Raw genomic sequence first — 24,215 nt, 5'->3', positions numbered from 1 at the left:
AAGTTTTGACATTTTGCAGTTTTTGCTTGACACAGAAGTTGAGTTTATCATTACAAATAAGTCCAATGCCACAGACTTTGTAATTTGAGGTAACTTAATTATAAAAAAGTGTCTAGATATGGCTGTTATGTGTTTTAACATGAATGAAAGGTTTTAACAACAACAAAAAAATTACAACATGAATAGAGAGCTCCTATAGTCAACTCCTAAATAGAGACACTCATGCTAAAATTTTAGATTTCCTTAGTTCATTGGAAATCCCTGGCTGACAGCTAGCTACCTGACATCACGCAGAAGGTCCTGCCTGTGTGATATGCCCACTAAGCACTGGACAAAATTGGCTGACAAATCTTAAAACTGAGACAGGGTTTTTTACCTAAAAAATTAAACAGGCCTTAAACACAACTCCTAACTCATTTATTCATTCATTTATTCTTTCATTTTCTGAACTGCTTATCCTGTTCAGGGTCGTGGGTGGCTGGGGCCTATTCCAGCTGTCACTGGGCGAGAGGCGGGGTACACCCTGGACTGGTTGCCAGTCAATCACTGGGCTACAACTCTTAATTAGATATATTTAAATTATTAAACCATATTATTAATTTACATCAACTAGATGACCAATGATGTTTAGTCTATGCAAATAACTTTACTTTAAAATGCTTTAAAAGGAAACTGTTCATGAACTAAATCCCCTGGCAGTCAGGACATGCTCAAAGTTGTGCATCAGAACCGGTCGATGCTGGAGGGAGAGCGTGTGTTAGCAGAGATGTGAAGGAGTGAGCTGCTTACAGGAGCTGTTTTCACATTTGAGGTAGGTGTGATGTAATGTGGCCGTCCTGCTGCAGGAGGCTTATGTTGGATCTAACAAATGATTCATGGTTGTAGGATGACTTCTTAAATAATGTACAAGCACTGTGAGTACCCGCAGCAGAAGTGAAAGCAGGACTGCAGAATACAGCCCCTGTCATGTTTTTATCAGCGGATTCAAAGAGGACCTCAGGTTGTAGTGGATGTGTTGACTGTGGTGCTTTGTTTTCTGCCGACAACAGTACTGCTCAGGCTAATGTCATTGAGAGGTACAGGATACTTCAATCAGTCATGATCCATTCCTACAGGCACTGTACTGTGTTGACCCTTTATGTTAGATTGCCTTTAGATTAGCTCCAGTATAGTCAGACAGACTGCCATGAATCCACTGGTGGGACATTTTCTCCAGCACTGATTTCACTGGAGTTCTAATAGATGTCTGTGGTGATACCTGTCCACCTGAAAACTTCTGACTTCACACTTATCAAAAGTGTAGATGTAGATACTGATGGGACATTTACATCACATAGGGTTGAAACAATCATTTGAAATGCAAAGTGTCCCTTTTTTTACACAAGAAACAGGTTAAGTCAGTTGTACCAAATTTGTGAAAATATAAGATCTTTTTGTTCTTCTTTTACATTTAAGTTTTTCTTTTCTTTGGTGATTTCTAAAAAGTGGAAACACAGAACTAAGAGTCAAGAATCAAAACAGAAACAGGTTAAATTTTGCAACAAAATGCTTTCCAGATCCTGCTACCTATACTTGGTCTCGCTATTATCATATATCAACCCAAGAGCAAGACGATCTCTTTGTCCAATTTAACAAGAAGAACAGAAAAGAGAAGAGGCACATGTGGGAGAGTTTCACATCATATCTCCTTTTCCTGCCACACACACTTTAAAATGGATCACCTCAGTGTTCCCATGGCCAACCAAAGGGATACAAGGAACTGTTAGGAATGTTGTTTTACTGGATCTTAACATCAGACATACCAAGTGCTTCTGTGTGATGTTCCTCTTTGATTTCTATTTGGTTAGTTAAATTCTATTTGTCAGTCATTTCCAGCAAGAAACTTTGAAAAGTAAACTGGACTAGTATGCCAAAAGGACTCTGGCAGTTAAAAACTGAGAGCTAAGTTTATATCAAATTCATGTTTTTACCTCTGTAAGGAAGAGAAAGTGGAGCCCTAAAGAACAAGTCATGGCTCTGAGATCCATTTTACTGCAACTGTACTTGAAAACTGCCAGCATATCCAGACTTGAGCAGCTGAGACTGGGATGTGTTGCCTGTTTCTAGATGTAGCTGGCAGACATGACTCGGTGAAGTCATCAAGCCTGACCTGGGGCAGCAGAAAGACAACACCTACCAACAGATCCAGGATTTTGAAACCACTCCCAGGACGTTAAAGCAATCCTGACATCAATGAATGTGGTGCATATAATTAAAAATAAACTCTGGTTCCTGATTAAGTTTCACATTTTTGTAATTTTCCTGCAGCCTGATGTAACAACAGACTGATGGCAGCAGTGGTTGAACAGCAGCTAGTGACTAGCCTGAAGGAAACCAGAGTTTATGTATTATTGATGATGATACTGAAACATTTATAACATGGTATTTTAGAGTGTGTGTGTGTGTGTGTGTGTGTGTGTGTGTGTGTGTGTGTGTGTGTGTGTGTGTGTGTGTGTGTGTGTGTGTGTGTGTGTGTGTGTGTTATGAAATCTCTTATCCTTCCTTCTCCCTCTTTTGTGTTTGCATCATCATTTCTGGTGTTGATCCAATGAATCAGTGAGGACAAAAAAAACAGCTGTTAATTTTACAGACAAGCAGTGATAACTGAAAAAACAACAACAGAGAAGCATGGAGATGCTAACACACTCTGCATTAGACCAGACAGTGATTGCTGTAAACATTTAGGTCAGTAAACGTCACAGGAAATGGACACACTGGTCCCATCTGTCTAGTTTTATGCCTTTGAAACTGTCTCCCTTTTTTTTCTTTGAAAACACATTTTAAGCCAAATAAAGAAAATTTGCTCGTTTACATGTAAACATCCTTTGGTTCAAATACAAAAATCTGATGGCTGAAGTACATTTCTGAACTGTTGTCATGTGAAAATGTAGAAGGATGTCAAAACTTAAAAGAAAACAGAAGTGGGTTAAGAGACACAGCAACGTGCTATAAATAGAAGAAGGGCTTTGGGATTTTTTGCCTTCACCAACTAACCAATTATCAGCTGAAACCCATCAGATGTTCACTCAGAGACTGCAGTTGGCAAGGAGGATGGATTAGTCTTTGAATATTTAAAAAACAAACAAACAAACAAACAAAACAAAACAAAACAAACAAACAAAAAAAACAGGAGAAGAAAACACAGGAGAATACCTGTCAGTTTGTTTGTCTGCTCCTCTCCTTGAGCATCATGTGACTGTCAGTAGATCCTTCAGGTCAGTAGTGTGCATAAGAGGGGGGGCAGGGGGGCAGCAGCCCCCCTCAGAGTGTGGGTCATAATGTATGCTAGAGTGCCCTGTTCAGGGGGGAAAAATATGTGTGCTAAATTGCCCTGGAAAACACATGAAATTTAATGCCCTCCACAGTGACGAGAATGCGCTGTTTGCGCTTTTTTTTCTTTCTCCCCTGCCCTTCAAAACGTCTTTGCATGCCACAGTTTCAGCAGAGAAAACAGATCCCAGACAGAATTGTTGTCTCTGTAAACCGAAAGTAATGAAATCTCTTTACAAGCTCTGCTGAAATGTCCTATTAATGAGAATAAAACAGATGTGAGTCTAAGTGGACATTTGTGCCTGGATTAAAGAAATTATCTTTAGATTTTCTCTAGATGTGATACAGTGTACTGTAATGACAGTGACATGAATTTCATGCAAATATCAAGTCACAAAAAAGTTGATTTTGATGTTTACCAGCCAAAAATATCTCTGATCTGTTTGAACTGGTCAGATTGAAATGACGCATTCAGATTATTGAGAACTGGAAACATTTTTTTGCTGTGACTACTTGAGTGATAATCCCAACCCAGAGATCATGTCACTAGATCAACTTGAAGTTGAATATATATAACATTGATCTACCATGGTGCACGGGGTAGGGGAGACTGGGGACAGTTGCAACACTTTTTACATTACTCTCACTTACTCAGAGAATATTTGGACTAGTCTCACCAAATCTTTACATATTAAACCTACATCTGTCTGCTAAATGCCCATACCATTTAAAGATGGCTACATATAACATATTAATCACAAGATTCTTTTGAATAGAGGAATTCAGACGTTGCAACTGACCCCAAACCTGGGGACAGTTGCAACACAGATCAGGGACGGTTGCAACATATTAAAAAAACATACATTTTTCACTAGTTATCCTCAGTGTTTTGTCTAAATAGGGCAAATACTAATGTTATGACCCAGAGTGGGCTCAAATTCAATTTTCTTTTCTGTGCAGCTTTAAGGTATTTAATTTGTTTTGTTTTGTTTTAAACATGGGCCCACCTTGAGTCAATGTGCAGATATTACTGAAGCTATAAAAACTCAATATTGCATTTTGGGACAAAAAGAATGAAATAATTCTTTTTTTTTTTTTTTTTACAATTTCTCTATTTAGATGATTCATTCACTATATGACAAGTTCATATAAAACATACAACATACAATAATAACTAATTGCTAATTTTTGCTTAACAAGGTATTTGGGAAATTATTCTGTTTATCATTAGCATTAGTTTCTCCATATGACTGCCTGTTCTGTTCATCATGAGCAATAAAATATATTAATTTTGCCTATTTTGAACTAAAAATCTTAAAAAAAATATGATTGTGTGGTCTTTTCTTATATGACTAACCTAACAGCACGGGGACAGTTGCAACTGTTGCAACTGTCCCCATGGTACCAGTCATGACAAAACGCCATGTGCTAGCTAGCCACATTGACATTGACACATGCTCACCATGTCATTTAATAGTCAACAAACAGTGACTCAAACTAGACAGGTTTGGATTCATTCATACATAAGGTCAGGACAGTATGACAAAAAAACAGCTCATGAGAAAAGCTACTTTCATACCTCCAAAACAACTTTACTTGATAGAAGCAGGACCAGATGCTCAATATGGCCTCTCTCTTCTTGGTGGGTAGAGGATCTAACTGAGCATGTGCAGTGTGAGTGTCATCACTCTAGCATGTTTCTGATGTGAGAAATAAGGCTTGTTGCAACCGTCCCTTGTTGCAACTGTCCCCAGTCTCCCCTATCACTGTCACAAGATTAAGATTGACAGCAGCACAGAGACACACACACTAATACAGAGAACAAGCCCAGAACAACAGACAATAACCCCCCCAACCAGCCAAGCACCCTTACTCCAACAGGATGAAAGTAAGGGTGCACCTTTGAGTGCATGCACTTCAGCATGCACGCTCAGACACTAAAACATTCAGGCAAGCACTCCACGTCCTTTTAGCTCTGGAGCAGGTCTGACTTAGGCCTGAGTGGTTCCTCTAATTGAACCCTGACTCCTGCCGTCCATGTCAAAGTGTCCTTGGTAAAGTTAGTGAGCCCCAAACTGCTCCTGGAGGCAAACAGCCATCTGTGAATGAAGTGAATCGCATAGTGTGAAGCTTTTTGAGCGGTTGGAGGATGAGAAGGGGCTGGATAAGTGCAGTCCATTTATCATGAGAAATATCACCAGTGTCCTTACACAGCTTCTTTGATCAAGATTACATCAGCTGTAAACACAGAGGGCTTTCATCATTTCGGGTGTGTCAGTGACTGTCCATCAAGTTTGACTGAAGGGTATAACCTTTATTTGATAAAGCTGTTTTTAATCTAATGGTAAAATAAATGTTACCCTGTTTGAATAAGTTTAAGTCATCAGCACTGAGTAATATTTTCCTTTGAGGTCTGGAAACATCACAAGCTGTAGAGATAAACTGCTGCTGTTTACTCTGTTCTTCCTCAGTTTGTTTAGCATCAGGAGGAGAATCACATGGTGTGATCACGTCCTTTGTACGTGCACACCAGTGTCCTCCAGATTGGTGTGAAAAAGGAAGGGTTGAAATCAATGTCCTGAAACCTGCAGATGTCCCACTGATCCTTTATTGGGAGAGCTGAGTCAGTCATGTGACAAAGATGGACTGATGGTCAGACTGTCTGTCCAGGTTTTCATTTCCTGCTGGGCAGCTATCAAACAAAACAACCAAAGGCTGGATTGCTCTCGTCACTGTTGGGCTGTCAATCAAATCTAGGCGGATGCTGAGTCATATCAGATTTCTTTCATCCATTCTCTGCTTCTTTTTTTCAGATTCTTGGTTTCTCCTTGGTGCTTGTTGTTGTTTGGAGGAAAAACATCTGAAAATAGAACAAAGTCCCAAAGAAAACAAAAACAACACAGGACTTTTTTTTTTAATGATGTCTAATTATGTCATTGTTTTTATTATTCCTTTTCAGTGTTCACCACTTTAAATTCTGTGCAATAGTCTCACTTATTAGTCTCATATAAGTGAGTCTGAAGCATCTTGACACTGTAGTGACCTGTTTAGTGTGTGGACTCTTATTAGGAACAATAAGTTAGGTGATGAATACTCTGAGACAACGGCTCCCATATTTGTATTTTGATATTGTTTTGTCAACCATGATGATACCTGTATCCTAAAGTATATCCTCCTGCATTGCCTACATTCCCCCAAAAGATCTGTAACATATTAAATTAACCCTGCAAAGCCTGACCCATCAACGGGGGTTGATGGGTCAGGCTTTTTGGCCGTTTTTGGCCACAATGTCTTTGAGATATTAGTAAATATGCATTCTTTCAATGCAAAAAAATACTTTTTAAAAAAAAATCACTAACTATTCAGATGTTATTTTCACTGAATCTTCTTGAAAATTAGCAGTGATTTTCCTGAAAAAAAAAGTGTGTGGATGATTTAATGAGATCAGCCATTTTGAAAAGGGCCAAAAATACCACTTCAGCTCCCAAGAGTGCGATGGTAATGCCACCCCCCCCCCCCACCCCCCCCCCCACCCCCCAAAAATACTGTTTTTAAGGAAACTTTCATTTTGATGAGACAAGGGTCTCTGAAACTCATGTATCAAATACAAGACAAAAAAATAATTAAATATATAAATAAAATAAATAAAAGATAAATAAAATGAATAAATAGATAAATTAAAATAGATTAATAAATAGATAAATAAATAAATAAATTCTCCCTCTGGTGGACTTGGTCAAACTTGTCACTGGACACAGATTTTAACTTTATCAACAGTTCATCCACTAACAAAGATGCTAACTCTCAAAACAGTGAATCTGCTTATTCTGTTAAAAGAAATTAAAATAACAAAATATTTTAACATTAACGTTAAAGCTATGAGGACAGAACATGTCACTTTTACAGGGTAATGTTATCACCTTCTTTATTTAAGATTTGCATTCTTATGACTCAATTGCATGGCTTTATGAATTGCTCTGTAAAACAAATTGATGACACACACCAGTAAAGCTCCTCAAAAATGAATAAAAAGTTGCTGGGAAAAAAACATAGAGAAAATTGAGGAGTCCGAGCACAATTATTTACTTTTTCAAAGTATCAACCAGATAAAAACAGATGGTTATATCAGTTTCCACAATAAGCTAAAACCCTTTTAAGTACCAGTTAGGGTCGTGTCTCTGGTGTAACTACTTTGTAACTCTACATTTTCTTCAGGCATTGTTATGGGATGGTGTAGCTCAGTGGTAGAGTTGGCTGTGTCCCATTTGTAAGGTTAGTGATTTGATCTCAACCCCTGCCGTCACACGCTGAAGTGTCCTCCAACACAGTAGATAATCCTCTGCCATCAGTGTGTGTTAATGTAGTGTGTAGTGAAAGTGTTGAGTAGTGTAAAGCGCTTTGAGTGGCTGAAAAGACCAGAAAAAGGCTAAAGAAGTTCAAGTCCATTTACCATCTGTCATCAGTGGTTTGCTATGAGACTTCAAGCATTGAGTTTATGGACTAAATATCTGTATTTGTACTCAGTTTAATGCATGCTAATATAAAATAGAACAAGAAAATATGGTAATCAGTAAAAATGAAAAAATACTCCCAAACCTTACAGCAGGTGAGCCGAAATGACAAGTTGAGGCAATTTGTTTTGTAGAAGAATAAAAAACCTTGAGAGATCCATTTTTGTCCAGTCAGAATTGTTTTGGTGATAGTTTTGTGTACATACTTATCAAACAACACTGAATATATTTTTAGTATGTCCATAATTATAATAGTTTGATCTTTAATTATAGTTTATTGACTGACATGACTTTGGGCTTAACTACTTGGTTCATGTGAAATAGTATCCAAAAGTGACATTTTAATAAGCATTCGTACCCATGTACTTGCGTGTGAATATTTCTGATGTACAAAGAGAATATATAAGCTCTGGGCAGTGACACAGCAGGGTTAACCAGAGTGTACAGAGGGGATTAAAGCAGGACATCAGGGCATCGATTAACAGCTGAACAAAGCAGGGGAACAGTTGTCCAGAAAACAACAGAGCTGGTAGCCATCATCAGGACCACTGATGTTAAACTGCTTATAAAGAAATGTCTTCAAGGATGAAAAAAAAACTACACTAACTGATCTGACCTGACTGTGAATTTTTTTTAATTTTTTTTTATGTTGAGCAAAGAGAAGGATTTTTCAGGGCGTTGTTTTATCAAACGATGCATGATTGATTTAAGACCAGATGAAAAGATATGATCCTCTTATCAAACAACAGCACTGCATTACACCATTTAAGTAATGCAATACTTCATGGCTTTTAGTCTTGGCTCCACTGGAGCTCTCACTTATAAACCTCACTCCGTTAGTTCATTATTCAGAGAACAATCGTAGACACACACATTAAATGTGATAATGCTGCTTCAGAGCCTGATTCCTGGTGACATTGCCTTGTATCACATCAACAGATCCAAAGATAACAATCCTCAAATCATGCTGATGAAGCGTGTCTAAAAATCCATTTTATGATCAAAGATATTGATTTCTGCATTAGAAAAGTCTTACACTAATTCTGACTCTTTACTATTCCCTACTACTGCAGTAGTGGGTTGGAGGCTTTCCCATCTTGAGGCCCCTTTAAGTCAACTAAAAAAGTTCTCATTGTTTTGGACCATGAGCCTCAACTGCATACTCATGACTCAACACCGTGTACTGAAATCCAGTTTAAATGATATGTACCACAAACAGGCTTTTGAATCTAAGTGATTATTTAAAGCATTAAAAATCCTAAAAAAAAAAAAAAAACAGAAGGATCCTTGATACTTCAAATAAGTCTTAAAACAATCGGTTGAGTTTTAGAATTTTTTTGTTGTGCTAATCCATAGAACTTTATTGTCATGACAACAAGTACAACAAAATTGAAGTCACAGCAGCTATCAAGAAAACAAAAGTAAGAAAGTGTATAGAAAAAGGTCCATAAGAAAATGAATGATGACAGCCTGTCTATCATTCTCCAGTTCAGCCAGTCTCCACCTCCACAGGGTCCAGGACTGAGCTTCTTCAGCAGTCTGTTCAGTCTCTGTCTCCTAGATCCTGTCTGCTGACAGCAGGTGAAGCTCTTCCAACATGGCGTTGGTGTCTGATGTTGGCTCTGTTGGCCATGTCTGTGAATAGCATGATGCTACTCTGCCCTCTGGTATTCCCTCTGTTGCTGGGTTAGCACAGCTAGCTCGTCCATCTTATTAAAGTTAGAGCTTACATTACCAATAACAATGGATGGACGGACAGGTCCATGTCGTCACTTCTTAGCTCACACCTGAGAACCAGCACGTCGTCCTCACCTCCTTCTCCTCATCTTGTGGGAAGACATCAGGCCTTACACCAGTTAGCATTGACATGCTACAGGCTGCTAACAGCTGAGTTCACATGTAAACAATGCAGCCATGGTTACACAAACACAGGAGAAAACGTAGTAAAATATCACTGAAGACACAAAAAGTTTGGTGTCCATGACCAACAAATGAGCCATACAATGTAATGATCCACTCCAAATACAAAGATGATAAAAAGACACTAAAAAAATTACAAGAAACGGATGAAGAAGAGAGATCTGCTGCAAAAGGCAGCCATAGCCAACAGGGCTGCGCCTAGCAACCAGGGTAAAAACGTAAAAGCAGTCCCTGAAATCAGACACACAGCAAACTACACAATATTTCCAGTATGCAACAACATCACAAACACAGCTCAGAGGTGATGTTTGGCAAATATTTGAAATCTGGTGACAGCATCAACCTGCAGCTTTTGGTGCATCCATTTTGGCTACACCTTTCAGTTTTCTCTTCATTCAGGGGTTGTTGCTTTCCTCCACTGAGCAACAACCTCTACCTGAGTAGGGACACTCTCTTTCTGTTCAAGAATAAGATAGAGACACATTCAGCAAAATGAGTTCTCTGTGAGATTTGGTGAGGTTTTATCAGTGCTCTTTTGGACATCTGTGGTGTGATTTGAGCAGGAACATGACTGTGCAGAAAAGATAGAAGATGAAAACTGTATTCAGCGTTTTAAATTGACAGGTGACTGTGCTGTGTTGGTCCAAGAGGAAAAACCACTGATGATGTACTCTGTGTGAGTGAAAAGTTGAGCTCAATCTCTATCAGCATTTAGAGGTTAAACAACTCAACTGTTTCTACTTTGTTATCCTGATCAAACACCTGAACAAAGGAAACAATTACACTAAAATGTAATGTCTGTGTTTTCACAATACTCATCAAAGTGATGTGGGTCTCATGATTCCTGGTGTCAATTGGTGTTTTACAGGATACACAGAGCTGGGACACTGATTCAAGAATCTAAGGCCATTTTTTTCCACCCCTGCTCCACACCTTTATAGACGGTGGCTCTCTGCAGGGAGAGATGGGGTGTGACTTGGCAGCATCCCTGAATTGCTTCCTGGCCAGAAAACATCCATATGGTGGAGACGAAGCAGTCACCTCTAAAACAAAAAAGGAAATTAGTCTGAAATATGAGGAAAGGTTTCTGAAGAAAACATGAACCTGTTTATTACTAACCATTTTGATCAGTTCAGGGAGTTCACATTCCAAAGAACACACCTGTATGGCCTTGCTGTATTGCACTTGAATGGCTCAAGCTGTGACATTAATTAAATTCAGAGAGATGATGAGTGAAAATGAGTTTCCCTCTGTGTATGAAAGCCACTGGATGAGTGCTTCAGTCCACTGAGCCAACTTGTATCTTGTTCGTCTGATCTGTGTTCAGTGGTTGTTCGTCTAGCTTATTCTGAGTACACAGAGCAATGAAGGAGCAACAGCACAGCAGGCTTTTAACTTCAGTTAGATATTCCCACTTTTAAATGTGAGTTAAATGATCCACTGAAGTCTTTCCCTTTAAACTAAAGAAGACTCGGATAAACAAAGATCCAGATAAATTTGACTAAAACACCTAATTAACCAGAACAATCAGGTAGCAGCAAAAGGCCATATTATCCACAAAGGTCTCTCTGTTCAAGTAGTTTTGATTGTACTTGGTTCTTGTTTTGTTTTCGTAAGTGACATAAAAAGTTATGAAAATGCCTGCCATAGCTGTGCAGGTCTGTGAAAGAGGAGTCTAAGTATTGGCATTGAATCTATTGACACCCAGACAATGTGTGGTACTTGGCAAATATATATATATATATATATATATATATATATATATATATATATATATATATATATATATATATATATGTATACTCAACTTTGAACTTTCTTTATATATATATATATATATATATATATATATATATATATATATATATATATATATATATATATATATAAACAGAAAGCCAACTTGCACCCCTCATCCTGTGCTGCTCTCCAAGTGCTCAAAAGCAAATGAAAGCTTCACCCTCGTTAGGCAAAAAAACTTAATCTGTTTGGCAATTTAATTGTCACTATGGCTGTGTTTTTTTCTCTCTACAAACATCCCAATACAACCAAACCATTACCATACAGGCAGAAGAGAGGGTTTGGGGCAGACTGACACTGACACACATCTATAGAGGCCCAGAAGTGAGGATTGAGCAGGATAATTCCCGTAAAAATTGACATTTAAATTTTCAGGAAAATCCTGAAGACTCAACCTTTAAAGCAGCGTTGTTTAATAAAATGTTAGCTTGAGCATGAAAAATTGATGACGTTAATGTAAAGTTTGATGGATTCATTGATGTGATTTTTGGTTCTAGTCAAGAGAGGAAAGATCTTGACAAACAAAAAAAAGCTTGTGTGTCTGTGTGTGTGTGTGTCTGTGTGTCTGTGTGTCTGTGTGTGTGTGTGTGTGTGTGTGTGTGTGTGTGTGTGTGTGTGTGTGTGTGTGTGTGTGTGTGTGTGTGTGTGTGTGTGTGTGTGTGTGTGTGTCATTCAGCCTCCTAATAGCCTGTTAATCCTTGCTGAATGAATGAATTTATCTGAAATCATGGCTCCACAAAGCTTCAGTAATGCTTTTACGGTAAACCGACACTCTGCTTTCTATTTGCGCTGCTTAATGATTCAGAGCTCTGAGAGCAGACACGAGCATTCAGTTTCGTTTGTTTTGTTGCCAAAGACATTGTTTACCAGCAGGGAGACTGAAGGAAAACACACAAACAGAATGACGAGACGTGGTAGCTTGACTTCAATGGTGACCAGTGTTTATCTTTTCATTTAACAGCAGAGCACACTGAACCAAAGCTCATTGTTCAGTTTGGGTTGAACTGCAGAGTGAATTAGAGGCTTCTCTGGAAAGGAAGCAGGAAAAAAAAGGCAAAGAGTCTCAATTCAAGGAAAAGGTATTATTCCATCATGGTATTGGAGGTCATTGCCATGGGCTCCACTGAGACTGGCTCGAGCTGCTGGTCAGTTCTCTGTCCTACTACTGCTGGACTTGTCTGCTGCTTTTGACAAAGTAAACCATCAAATCCTCCTCTCCACACTCTCTGAACTTGGCATCTCAGGATCTGTGCTGTCATGGTTCAAGTCCTACCTCACAGGCAGATCCTTCAGTGTGTCATGGTGAAAAGAAGTGTCTAACTCACATGGCTTATCAACAGGGGTGCCCCAGGGTTTAGTGTTTGGTCCCCAACTCTTCGCCTTATACACCACCTCACTTGGCGCAGTGATCCACTCTCATGGCTTTTCCTACCACCTACCACCAGTGTGTGAAGGAATGCCACTCAGCTAAATCTGACCAAAACTGAGCTCATTGTTCTTCCTGCTTGTCCCTCAGTTCAACCACAGATCATTGTCCTGCTTGATTCCAATCAACTTGTGCCACAAACTCTGCCAGAAATCTGGGTGTCATGACTGATGACCAGCTGACCTTTATGGCTCACATGGCCTCGATTGCTTGATATTGTCAATATTCCCTCTATAGCATCAGGAGGATCAGACCCTTCCTGACTCAACAGGCCACACAGCTTCTGGTACAGGCCCTTGTGATATCACGCATCGACTACTGCAGCTCCCTCCTGGCAGGCCTCCCTGTGTGAACATTTAAACCTCTGCAGATGATCCAGAATGCAGCAGCACGTCTGGTCATTAACCAGCCCAAAAAAGCACGTCACCCTGCTGTTAATCTCTCTTCAATGGCTTCCGGTAGAAGCTCGAATCAAATTCAAAGCTCTTCTTCTGGCTTACAAAACATTGACAAAGACGGCTCCTGCCTACCTGGGGTCCTTCATCCAGGTCTACACTCCTTCTCACCCACTACACTCTGCTTGTGAAAGAGGCCTGGTGCTCCCAGCCCTGCGCGGCTCTGAATCTCTAGCCAGACTCCTCTCCTCTGTTGTTCCCAAATGGTGGAATGAATTACCTTAATCTATATGGTCCGCAGAGTCCATTTCTACTTTTGAGAGATGTTTGAAGACTCATCTGTTCAGGAAACACTTGAGCACTTCATCTGACCCATCTCCTCTTTGTCCTCAGGTATTCTCTTGATTGATTAAAATAGTCATGATTCACCAATGAATTAAAAAAAATTTATATTCATAAATGTTTGTTGCAATGAACTTTGATTCAAATCCAGATTCAGATTATAGTCAAACAAAACAGACAGACAGAAATTCCCCTCTTCTTTGGGTGCTGTTTGATTGCACACAAGGACAACAACATGACAAACAAACACCTTTTTTATGCCTTGGAAATGAGCTCAAACACAAATCAAATACACAATTGTGTAAAAGTGCAAGTACAATATTATAATTTGCATGTCATTGTTGTGCAATGCTAAGCTGACTTTTCTTTTAGGAAGTAAACTAACCATCATATTTTCTGTGTTTTTTTTTTTCAGTGGTGAACTCTGAAGATAAGACCCTAGGACTCCATCAGCAAAATCTCCAGAAACAAAAACAGGACTGAGTCAAACCCACAGTCAGACACAGAGAGCCCCATGAGCCAATTGATGTGCAAGATACACTTCCTCACCCAGTAAAACACAACTGAAAGCTGCACAGCACACAAGGTGACTTTGTGATGCCAAATATTGACACTGTTATCTGAGAGCAGCAGTGAAAGTGAGTGAAACACCAAACCAGAAACAGCTTGAAGCCATAAACTTTGTGAAAGAGAAGCTGTTAGCCTAGCAAGCCCAGTTAGCCAAGATGGCTGACCACTATCAGAACAACATGTACCACCAAGGAGGGGGCGACGGGTATGGGACGTATGGAGAAGGTGGTGGCCATGATGGATATGGTTACCAGGCTGACTACCCTCCCCAGGAGGAGGATGCAGCGAGTGATGCAACTGAAGGACACGATGAGGAGGATCAGATGTACGAGGGGGAGTATCAGGGGATCCCACATCCGGATGATGTGAAGGCTGCAAAGAGAGCTGCACGGTGAGACACAGAATATGTTTTCATAATGCATTCTATCATTTATTATTGATGGATGTTCTTTATCTTACATAAAATTAGTGAAATCTCACCCTCTAAGAGCCATGATAAAACTTGGCTTTCAGTTCCTGAGTCATGCAGTATATGATCTTTGTTTACTCATTATTTTATTATGTATGTGGGATGTTACTGCTGTAACTGAAGCAGAAATTTTAACTTAAGTATTTTAAAATACGAAGACATTCTCATACATGAACACTGCCACAGTGTCTCAGTGAATATATTTTTCTGCAGTTTGCATGCCTGGTGCACCTCAGGGGTCAGCATTTTAGGGATTTTGGAGGCTGAGCATCAGGTGGACAGGCAGAGTAGAGGATACTTGTGAAGCAGGGAATGTTCTACTCAGTAAGTGACCACATGTGGCCCGCAAGCAGCTGCCAAGTGATTAGAATTCAGGTCCGATGAGAAATACATTTTTACTAACACTGACAAATTCTTACAAAAATGTCAACATTATTACAAATATTGACAGCAATACCTGTCGTAACCTAGCAACTAACCCAATGCATTGTGACATTGAGCAGGTATGTTTGAAAAGTTAACAATAGCAGTACTACAAAGGTGAAAATAGCATGTCTCTACCCCAAAACGAGAAAATCGGCAAGAAAAATAGTTAAATCCTGTGTGGACTGCAGCTGTTTTGTTTTATTTTCTTATAGTATTGTTATATGATTGTTTGATTTGTATTCTCTGAAAGAGCGGGCAGATACCATACGAGTTTTTCTTCTCTCTGCTCCTTTTCATTCAGTTTTGGGGATCTTTTATTTTTTCTTTGTTTCAATTTTTATTTATAAAAGAATGAAATAAATAAGATAAATAGATAAATAAAATAAAATTTGTCTATTGGCCAAAAACCAAACCAATGTGTTTGCTCTACAATGAGTGCGTTGCAGTGCTGAACAATTATAATGTCTGTGGACACACACTTAAAAACATGCTGAATCTCGGACAAACTTTCTTAAGGGATCTCATGAGGCGGTGGCTAAAATTCAGAGCTTGACTGTGTCTTAAAACTGGAACTGTACTGTAATAAAGCAGACTTCCATAGCTCAGGAGAGGACCACAGCAGCTCAACTCTGCTGCTGAAAATGTCCGGCCCAGCTCATGTCCTTAGTGGGAAATCCGTCCCAACCAAATTTTTATTTGAACAGCCTTTCTGTAGATTGTGACACAGATCTTGTTTTAAAGTTATTTGCAATGGGCACACCTCTAACAAAGATAGGCCTGTAACTGTGTAGGTGCTACAAAATTGCTACGTGCATATCAACATCTTTGTGTGAAGGAATTTTCATAGTTCATAGAGGCTGGAGTGTTAACATGTCACTGGTCTCAATATCAATGTTAGAAGAAAAAAAAAAGTCTGGGGAGATTAGTAAGAAAGACAAAAACAATCTGTGCTAACATTCTTGTAGTGCACCTGCTGAGGAAGGTCCATGGATTTTAAAAGACGAATAAGTACAAATTTAGAAAAAAAAGTCTGATCTTTGAAATCCAACAGAATCACATTATCCTTTTATCAAAGGGCTTGAAATCGTTTGATCTGGCATCCATCAGAACAGAAAATCTGTCAGGAAGAATTGATAATGGCTTACTTCTTTATACTTGATCTGTCTTTCATCTTTCTTTCTATAAGGGCTAAAAGTCAAACAGCTGGCAGCGCAGCCTCTGAACTTGCAGAGTTATCCGAACAGTACGAGGACATCATGGAGGACTGTGGACATGGGAGGTTCCAGTGGACACTCTTCATCGTGCTAGGCCTCGCTCTGATGGCTGACGGAGTTGAATGTTTTGTGGTCGCCTTCGTTCTGCCATCCGCAGAAAAAGATTTGTGTCTGTCCAATGCGGAGAAAGGAATGTTGGGTAAGGGCTTTCATGATTTATCCTTGCTTACAGAGTCTTTGTGGGGACTGTTATTTGTGCTGCTGTCAGCAGATCAGGATTTGTGTTCTGATGCCCTGATGTGTTGATTCTCTGTGGTTGGTCTAACGCTGCCTGAACAGAGGAACAAATCTGCCTGTGTATCCGTCTGGAGAAACATGATGATGAAGAAACATATCAATGGGTTGCTTTACACCACACATGACACGTGCATCCAGGATTTGTGTGACCTACATTGAGCGGAGAGCAAATAAAGACAAGCAGCTTATCAGCCAGGCTAAAAGCATGTAGTGCCAGGGCATGAGCAACAAGACCAAAACATCTTATGAAGAGATTTAATTATCGATTATCATTATCATTACAAAGTGAATCACAGCAACAGCTGAAAAAGCTGGATTAGGAAATTGATAATTGGTATAAATGTATCATGTTTGTGAAACCACTAACAGCAAAGGGAAATGAAAATTAAAAGAAAGTCCGGTCAAATAGGATGTGTCTGACTGCAACAGTCTGGAGAATTGTGTGTTTCGGGTGAAACATTCATCAAACCAATTCCAGCCTGATCTGTCAATTCCTTTGAAAGCCATCTGTGTTTGGAAACAGGCATGTGGATATTTACACTTCAGATTTAAGTCCTCTGTTAGGAAACACATCAGACTCCTGCTGACTCATGCAACCTCTCTCTTTTCTTCTTCAGCTGGGCTCCTGTACACACAGGACACACACCAGCCACTGAATGAAATATGGCCATGCACCAGTAGATCTAATGCCCACCACAGCAATCCCATTACAGAGGCTCGGTGTGTCTCTTTAAATCAAGAGAGATGCTACATAAAAGGATTACTACTATTTTCTAGACTGTCACTCCCTACAGATGAGGTCAACTCAACTACATTATTTGGTTAATTTAGACTATTTAACCAATGCTCTGCTATTTAGGGTTAGTTTAATGTTATTAGTGCAGCACTAGTCAAAAGAAACAAAGAACATATAGTCAAAGGGTGTAATTGTTTAAAAGGTAGGGTCTACAGGGCAGAGCTCCTCCTCTTTGGATCATTGCCAGCGGCAGCCATAGACTGCATAAAACATGGACGTAGCTTCTGGATGTCACCTGTCTGTTACTGAAACTGTGAAATGAAGCCAATCCGTGGACGCCGGCTGTGAGTTTTTCTTCAAGCAACTACAGGGTGCCCGCCAGTCACATGACTTAAGCTGTGCCTCTGATTGGAAAATCAAGCAATCCTAATAACTTCTAAACTGCAGAGATAGAAAAAAGTATGTGCCGATAGTGAAATCAGCGTTTCAGACCCAAGACGTTTTTTGAACCAGGCTGTAAATATGCTTTTTAATGCCCTGAACGTCTGTTTTTATGACTGGGTGTGTACATGACTTCCGGTCTTTCTGCAGCCAGCCTCAAGCAGAATCTCGATTAACAGCGACTTTTAGCACTTCTGCATAGGGTTAATTTTTACTAGCCCGATGTTGCCCCTTGGCGACAGCACACACCCACAGCCTCTGACCGAAGCTACATAAACACACTCCCCAGCTCAGCAACCACATGTAGCATCGTGTGAGAGATCAAGAGTCATGCATCTAACTCAGTTTGTTAGCACAAGCTAATCACTGGTATTTTACACATACCTGCTCAGGAGAAAGCCAACTTGCATTGCTCTTCGTCCTATGCTGCTCGCCAAGAACCCGAAAGCGAGTGAAAGTCAAGCCAAGCTTCACCCTCGCTTAGGAAAAAGCTTTATTTGTTTGGCATTTCATTTCACTTTGGTTGTGTGTTTTTTTTCCATGCTATGTCCACTATCGTAGCCGCTCAGTATAGCTTCTTTCACTTGCTTTTATCAACATGCAAAGTCACTTGTGCTCTGGCCGCACTGTGATTGGCTAAAATAACCTCACTTACGCTTGGCCCAGAAACGTCCCAATACAACCAAAACATCAACATATGGGCTGAGGAGGGGGTTGAGGCAGACACTGACACAGACACTGACACACATTTGTATAGAGACCCATAGGAGAGGATTAAGCCTGATAAAATAATGATAATAATAATAATTATAATAATAATAATAATAATAAAAAACAATCAAAAAAAGAAAAAGTGAAAACACATAAATCACAAGAATACAGTACCGTATTTTCCGCACTATAAGGCGCACCTAAAAGCCTTCAGTTTTCTCAAAAGCCGACAGTGTGCCTTATAATCCGATGTGGCTTATATATGGATCGATATTGATTAATCATGGCTACTGTAGTCAGGGGGCAACGTCGGAGTAACAGCGGTAAGCAGTAGAACCTGTAAAGAGGAATTCTGCTAAGTGCTAACATTAGCTCACAGGCTGGCCCGGGCTTCTTCTCTTGTTTATTGTTAGAGCAATATAGCGCCCCCCAAAGGTCTGGCATTTGAACTGATCTCTGGAAACAGCTGTAGTGGATGGCAGAAATGGCTTCGTCTTTACAGCACACTTTTTTTGAAAACGGCACAGAAAATAGTTGGATAGGAAAATGTGCAGCTCCGTGAGGATGTAGCCTGAGTTTGACTGACTTATTAACTGTTTTGTTGACATTTCCCTTTAGCGCAGCTCCATCTAGTGGATGCATAACGCAACCCCAGCCACTACTATAGCTTCTACTCTATGCGCCTTATAATGCGTCTATATGAAAACAGTTTTCAAATAGGCCAGTCATTGAAGGTGCGCCCTATACTCCGAAGTGCCTTGTAGTGCGGAAAATACGGTAAATGTTTTTTGTGCTATTTCAGTTGGTCAAAGTAATGGAGCAGTAGAGTGCAGAGGCTGCATTCAATAGGTTAAAGGTCAAATCAGCAATTTAGGCCTCAAAAATGTTCTTATGCTACATTAACAAAATACATATACACCATTTAAACTGTCATTTTCCCTTTTGTTGTTTTTGTGCTTGACTCAGAGCCTCCCAGTGTGTATCCTCTGTTCTTTACCAAGAGCTTCAGATACGGGGGAGTTTAAATCACTGAGGGTCTGACATAGACACCACAAACAACACTTCTTGTAGGCAAGGCAGCACATTTATTGTAAACACAGGCAGCTGAGGATAATCAAAAGTTCTCTATCTTCCTCTCCTTTTTTGTTCCCTCCTGCTTCCCTCCCCCTCAGCTCTCCCACCTGTCCTCGCTTTGGTCCAGAGCCGTGATTTCAATAAGACTGTGTTTCTTTGTTTGTGTGAGTCAGCAGACAGCTTGGGAGTGATCGATTCTCTGACCTTGGAAAGAGCTTAACAGCATTTCAGGGGACAAACTTTGAAACAGATACACATCATAGCTATCCTTACAGAGCTAAAGGACCAAAGAAGCCAAAATCTGTCATGATGAAAGTCTAAGTGTGAATTTGTTTTTGAATGATGTGTTTTGTTAAGCATGCAGATTGGGTTTTATTCTTGTAGAGCCAGTAAGATTAGTCGCACAGTCAGCTCTCCCCTGTTGCATGGCCATCTGCAGACTGGGCTGTAACCATGCCAGCACTGGTCTCTGGCACAAGTTAGGGATACACTTGGCTGAGGCAGAAGCACAATGTTCATCAAGGTCCTAAAATTTACAAACCAAATTGAACAAAGAGGGCTGTCATCACTTTGGGAAAATTCACCCTACAGCTTTCAGAAATGTCTCCAATAGGTAATGGTGCAATGAGTCACACTGGTTTGGGGTTACTTTTGAAATCTTCAGTAAACAATCAGTGAGGGCATCCCAATGCTTAATCCTCACAAAAGATATGTGATTGTTTTTAAGTCTATGCATTTTCTCTTCCCATGTTTAGGGGTCAATGAGGAAAAAATACAACAAAGTTCAACCACGGTAGATTGTTCTAGCCTGTAACCTAAGCTGCACGGGATGTCTGATTTTAGGTCTTTTTTTTTTCTCCAATGACTAATACTAGTTTGGTTTTTCTGGATCTGTGAAATGATGGATGCATATGGAGAGCAAAAGCAGGCAGAACACACAGACACACAGCTGTGGTGACATCCCAGCTTCAATCAACAGATACCTCATGGTTTATTGATCTCAGTGATCACATCCCAATTTGTCATTGTTTTCTGGTTTGTAAGGTCTGACAGGTTGAGAAGGTGCTGACAGAGTGCAGGAAACAGTGAGTGGTGGACACACTGAGAGAGGAATTGTCAGACCTTGCACTTGCTCTCATAGATTGATAAAAAAGAAAATGTACAGACAGAAAATGTATGACTTATTAAAACTTGATTCTAATGTGTGAGATCACCTGTTTTCTCTCACCTATTTGTTTGCAGGTCTGGTGGTTTTCCTCAGCATGATGGTCGGTGCGTTCTTGTGGGGCGGACTGGCAGATAAAGTTGGTCGCCGGCAATGTCTTATCGTGGCTTTAGCCATAAACTGCGTCTTTGCCTTCCTGTCCTCATTCGCTCAGGGCTACGGCTTCTTCCTCTTCTTCAGGCTGCTGTCTGGCATTGGGTAATGCTCCTTTACACACACACACACACACACACACACACACACACACACACACACACACACACACACACACACACACACACACACAAAAAAAAAAATTACTTAGAATGATATGATACATCTGGTGTGTAAAAGATGCCATCAATTATAACTAGATAACACTAAAATAAACTGCATATTTTTGTCAACTGTCTTTAAAAATGTGTAAAAATGTGTTGCCTGTTTTAAATTGAAAATGAAGTATGTATGAGCAACGATTGATACACAGTCTTAGTCATTTAACACAGCCCTAAGTTTTCTTTAGTAAGCATCATTAAGAATTTAGTGGTGTGGGAAGTCCAATCTGCAAACAATCCACTGGACCCTGTGTTTCAAATGTGATCAAAACTAAATGGCAGTAAAATGCATTAGAAGCATTCACGTCTGACTAAATCAGGGTTTTTTTTAATAGTTCCATATTATGCTCCTTTTCTGCAGTTTAATATAGATCATTGATGTCTTCATGAAATGTCTCACATTTCCAGGGTCAGAGGTTTGTTGGTGGATGGTTGGTAATGTGCCTGGATTCAGGACCAGTCTATTCGCTAGCCCTCTGTTGTACTGTCCAAAGTTGGAAAAGCAGTCGACCGTGAAGTGACGAGCACACACATGCACAGTTTTACTGAGTGTAGCTGACACATTTCCTTGATAAATGAACTCTAGCCACTTAGTCTTGTCTTCTTCCGAGATGGGAAGCTTGAGCATGGAACTGACAGGCTGTTTACAGCCAAAAACAGAGCAGTGATGGCTCTTCAACTTTGAACAGCAGCAAGGAGGGGGGAAGTATCAGCTCCGGTGTACCAATCAGGTCAGACTTTCTCCTGATTGGTCAAATAAAGGGAATTGCTGACATCGACAAATCCCAGAAATTCCAAACGGCTCGTTTTAGGTCAGGATTTTACATTCACAAGCTCTTCTAAGTACAGGTTTTGACATTAAATATCACATTTTGTGTGCTGGAAGGAAAGCCAAACACCCACAAATTTCACTAAAAAACCTAATAAGGTGATTTTTGCATAATATGGGACCTTTAAATATAAGAAGGCGTATGCTCACAACAGATTCAGGTGAAACTGGGGACCTTTTGGTGTGCAGTCAAAGCTAGACCACTGAGCTTTAACCTCCCACGGCCTCTAAAAATACACCAGCTGATCATAAACATCATTGATTGTGCATTGCTTTTGGTTTAAATTACTAACGTATCAGCACAAACCCACAGCTCGTTCTGCATTGTAAGGAACATTTGACCCCGTTTGAGGTGTTTAAAAACATCTGAATTGCTTGTAACAAAACAGTGAAAAAATCTGCAAGTGGGGTAAGAGAAATGTGCTTGTCAAGATTAGAATAATGTCTTAACACAAGTACAGTTGATTTTTTTTTTTTTTTTACTCGTTTCAAGCATTCAGACCTCACTCTAGTCTTTAAATAACTTGAAACAAGACTTTTTTCTGGACTGGTCCAATTTGTGTCTTATATTAAGACTAAAAAGACGTTTTTTACTTAAAATAAGACAAAAACACTTGATAAGATTTCTTTTTCTTTCTTTTTTTTATTGCAGTGTACTTTTGTTAACAAGGCAGGTCATTAAAAACAGTATAGCATAAACTCATTGAGGAGATTTGTTGGGCCTTACATGCCAGGATATGAAATTTGAGCTGACTGATCACATTATTTACAGAAAAATTAGAGCTACTTAAAGAGGATGTTCAGTGTAAGGAGAAGATGTCGTGTCTTGTTGAACTGATCTCCATAAATCTGGAGAGATCTTTCACTGTGTTGACACAGTCACAGTTGACTGGCAGTGCAAAAAAACAACAACAAATATGATGTTGACCTTGCAGCACAGCTCATACTGAAGAATAAATGTCTTCTATGTATGCAGTTGAAGAACACATAATCCTTTCATCCTAAAGCCCATCCGACTGTATCTAGGTGATTTTGGTGGTATGACTAATTTGTCTTCATACCTTTGAAGGAATGTAATATTAGCCAGCTCATGGTGAGAACAGTGAGAGTACAGTGTGAAATAATCATGAAGCAAACCCAGGTGTTGGATCTTTAATTCTGTCATTCAGAGCCATCAATGTGAAATATTCCCTGTGGCAACATTTAGTTTCACTCCTCCTGTCTTTAAAGGCTTTGAAAGTGCCACACAGTGTTTTTAGCTGTTGGATGTAGCTTTTTCAAAATATGGAGATCAGCTAACAATTCAAACCCCACACAGTTCACATCCAGAGTGCAGTTCGTGTTTCATCGCAGTGATACAGCAAAGTGTTCCTTCTCAGAATAACTGTGGTCCCCAGAGAGCCTCACTGACTCAGAAACGAGGTCACAGACTGAGCACAGCACAGTGGAAGTGATACACAGCTTTTCACCACAACACTGTTCTCCTCATAGGTGGATTATTTATCATGCAGCACGCTTTGTTCTCAATATGACATGTCTGTCTAATATTTGACATATACGTGCTTCTTCGTGTGTTCAGTGCACTAAATATAGAACAGATTTTACTCTAAAGTAAGCCAAATGCAATCTGCACCAATGCCATCCCAGCTCATATCAGAGTGGTGATCTGATGACAATACGGCAAAAGCTAAAAAAACAGAAGTGCTGATTTCACGAGTTGGCAAGCCTTGAAAAACTGATGCCATGTAAATCATGGGGAAAATTATTAGTTTTGTGGCACCAAAGTCAGCCAGAGTGAAGCTTTGTAATTTATTATCTCTTGTTGAACTAAAACCAACCAAAAACAGAGGAAAAGGGTGCTACTCAATGAGATGCTCTCAGGTTTACTACAGAAAGACAGCATTTACGCTGCAGACTTAAACTCTTAACATTCAGTATATGCCTGGCAGAAGAGGACATCCATGTTTGCAGCAGGTTAATACCAAACACTAACAAATAAAATGGCATGATTGGCAGACATCAATAACCTATGATTCCTGATGGGTTTCAGTTTTTTATTCCAAAAGGAGCATTTTCAAAGCAGCATTGATCAAACTTGATCGCCTGGACTTAATAGTGATTTTGATCTTGTTGTGGTCGAACATGTAGATCAAAGAAATAATGATTGTGTGGCTATAAACACGGCTTTTGTTTTTGTGCATCTGGT

At 39.7% G+C, this 24,215-nt stretch overlaps 1 protein-coding gene across 2 annotated transcripts in view; it reads left to right on the top strand.

Moving 5' to 3' along the window:
- The window catches only part of LOC141796332 (synaptic vesicle glycoprotein 2B-like), a 60,779-nt gene that overhangs the window by 23,582 nt on the left and 12,982 nt on the right, over nt 1–24,215 (top strand). For both annotated transcript variants that reach the window (XM_074677376.1, XM_074677375.1), the window contains exons 2-4: nt 14,119–14,664; nt 16,355–16,581; nt 20,884–21,064. In XM_074677376.1, the coding sequence (XP_074533477.1) occupies nt 14,429–14,664; nt 16,355–16,581; nt 20,884–21,064 (644 nt within the window). In that variant the 5' untranslated portion in view covers nt 14,119–14,428. The remainder of the gene's footprint in view (nt 1–14,118; nt 14,665–16,354; nt 16,582–20,883; nt 21,065–24,215) is intronic.

This window comes from Halichoeres trimaculatus, unplaced genomic scaffold, assembly GCF_033239565.1.
Source record: "Halichoeres trimaculatus isolate MK-OKI-2021-1 unplaced genomic scaffold, fHalTri1.1 fHalTri1_scaffold_10, whole genome shotgun sequence".
Lineage (NCBI taxonomy): Eukaryota > Metazoa > Chordata > Actinopteri > Labriformes > Labridae > Halichoeres > Halichoeres trimaculatus.
Note: the sequence above shows the minus strand (reverse complement) of the source record. Positions and strands in the feature narration are given on the sequence as shown.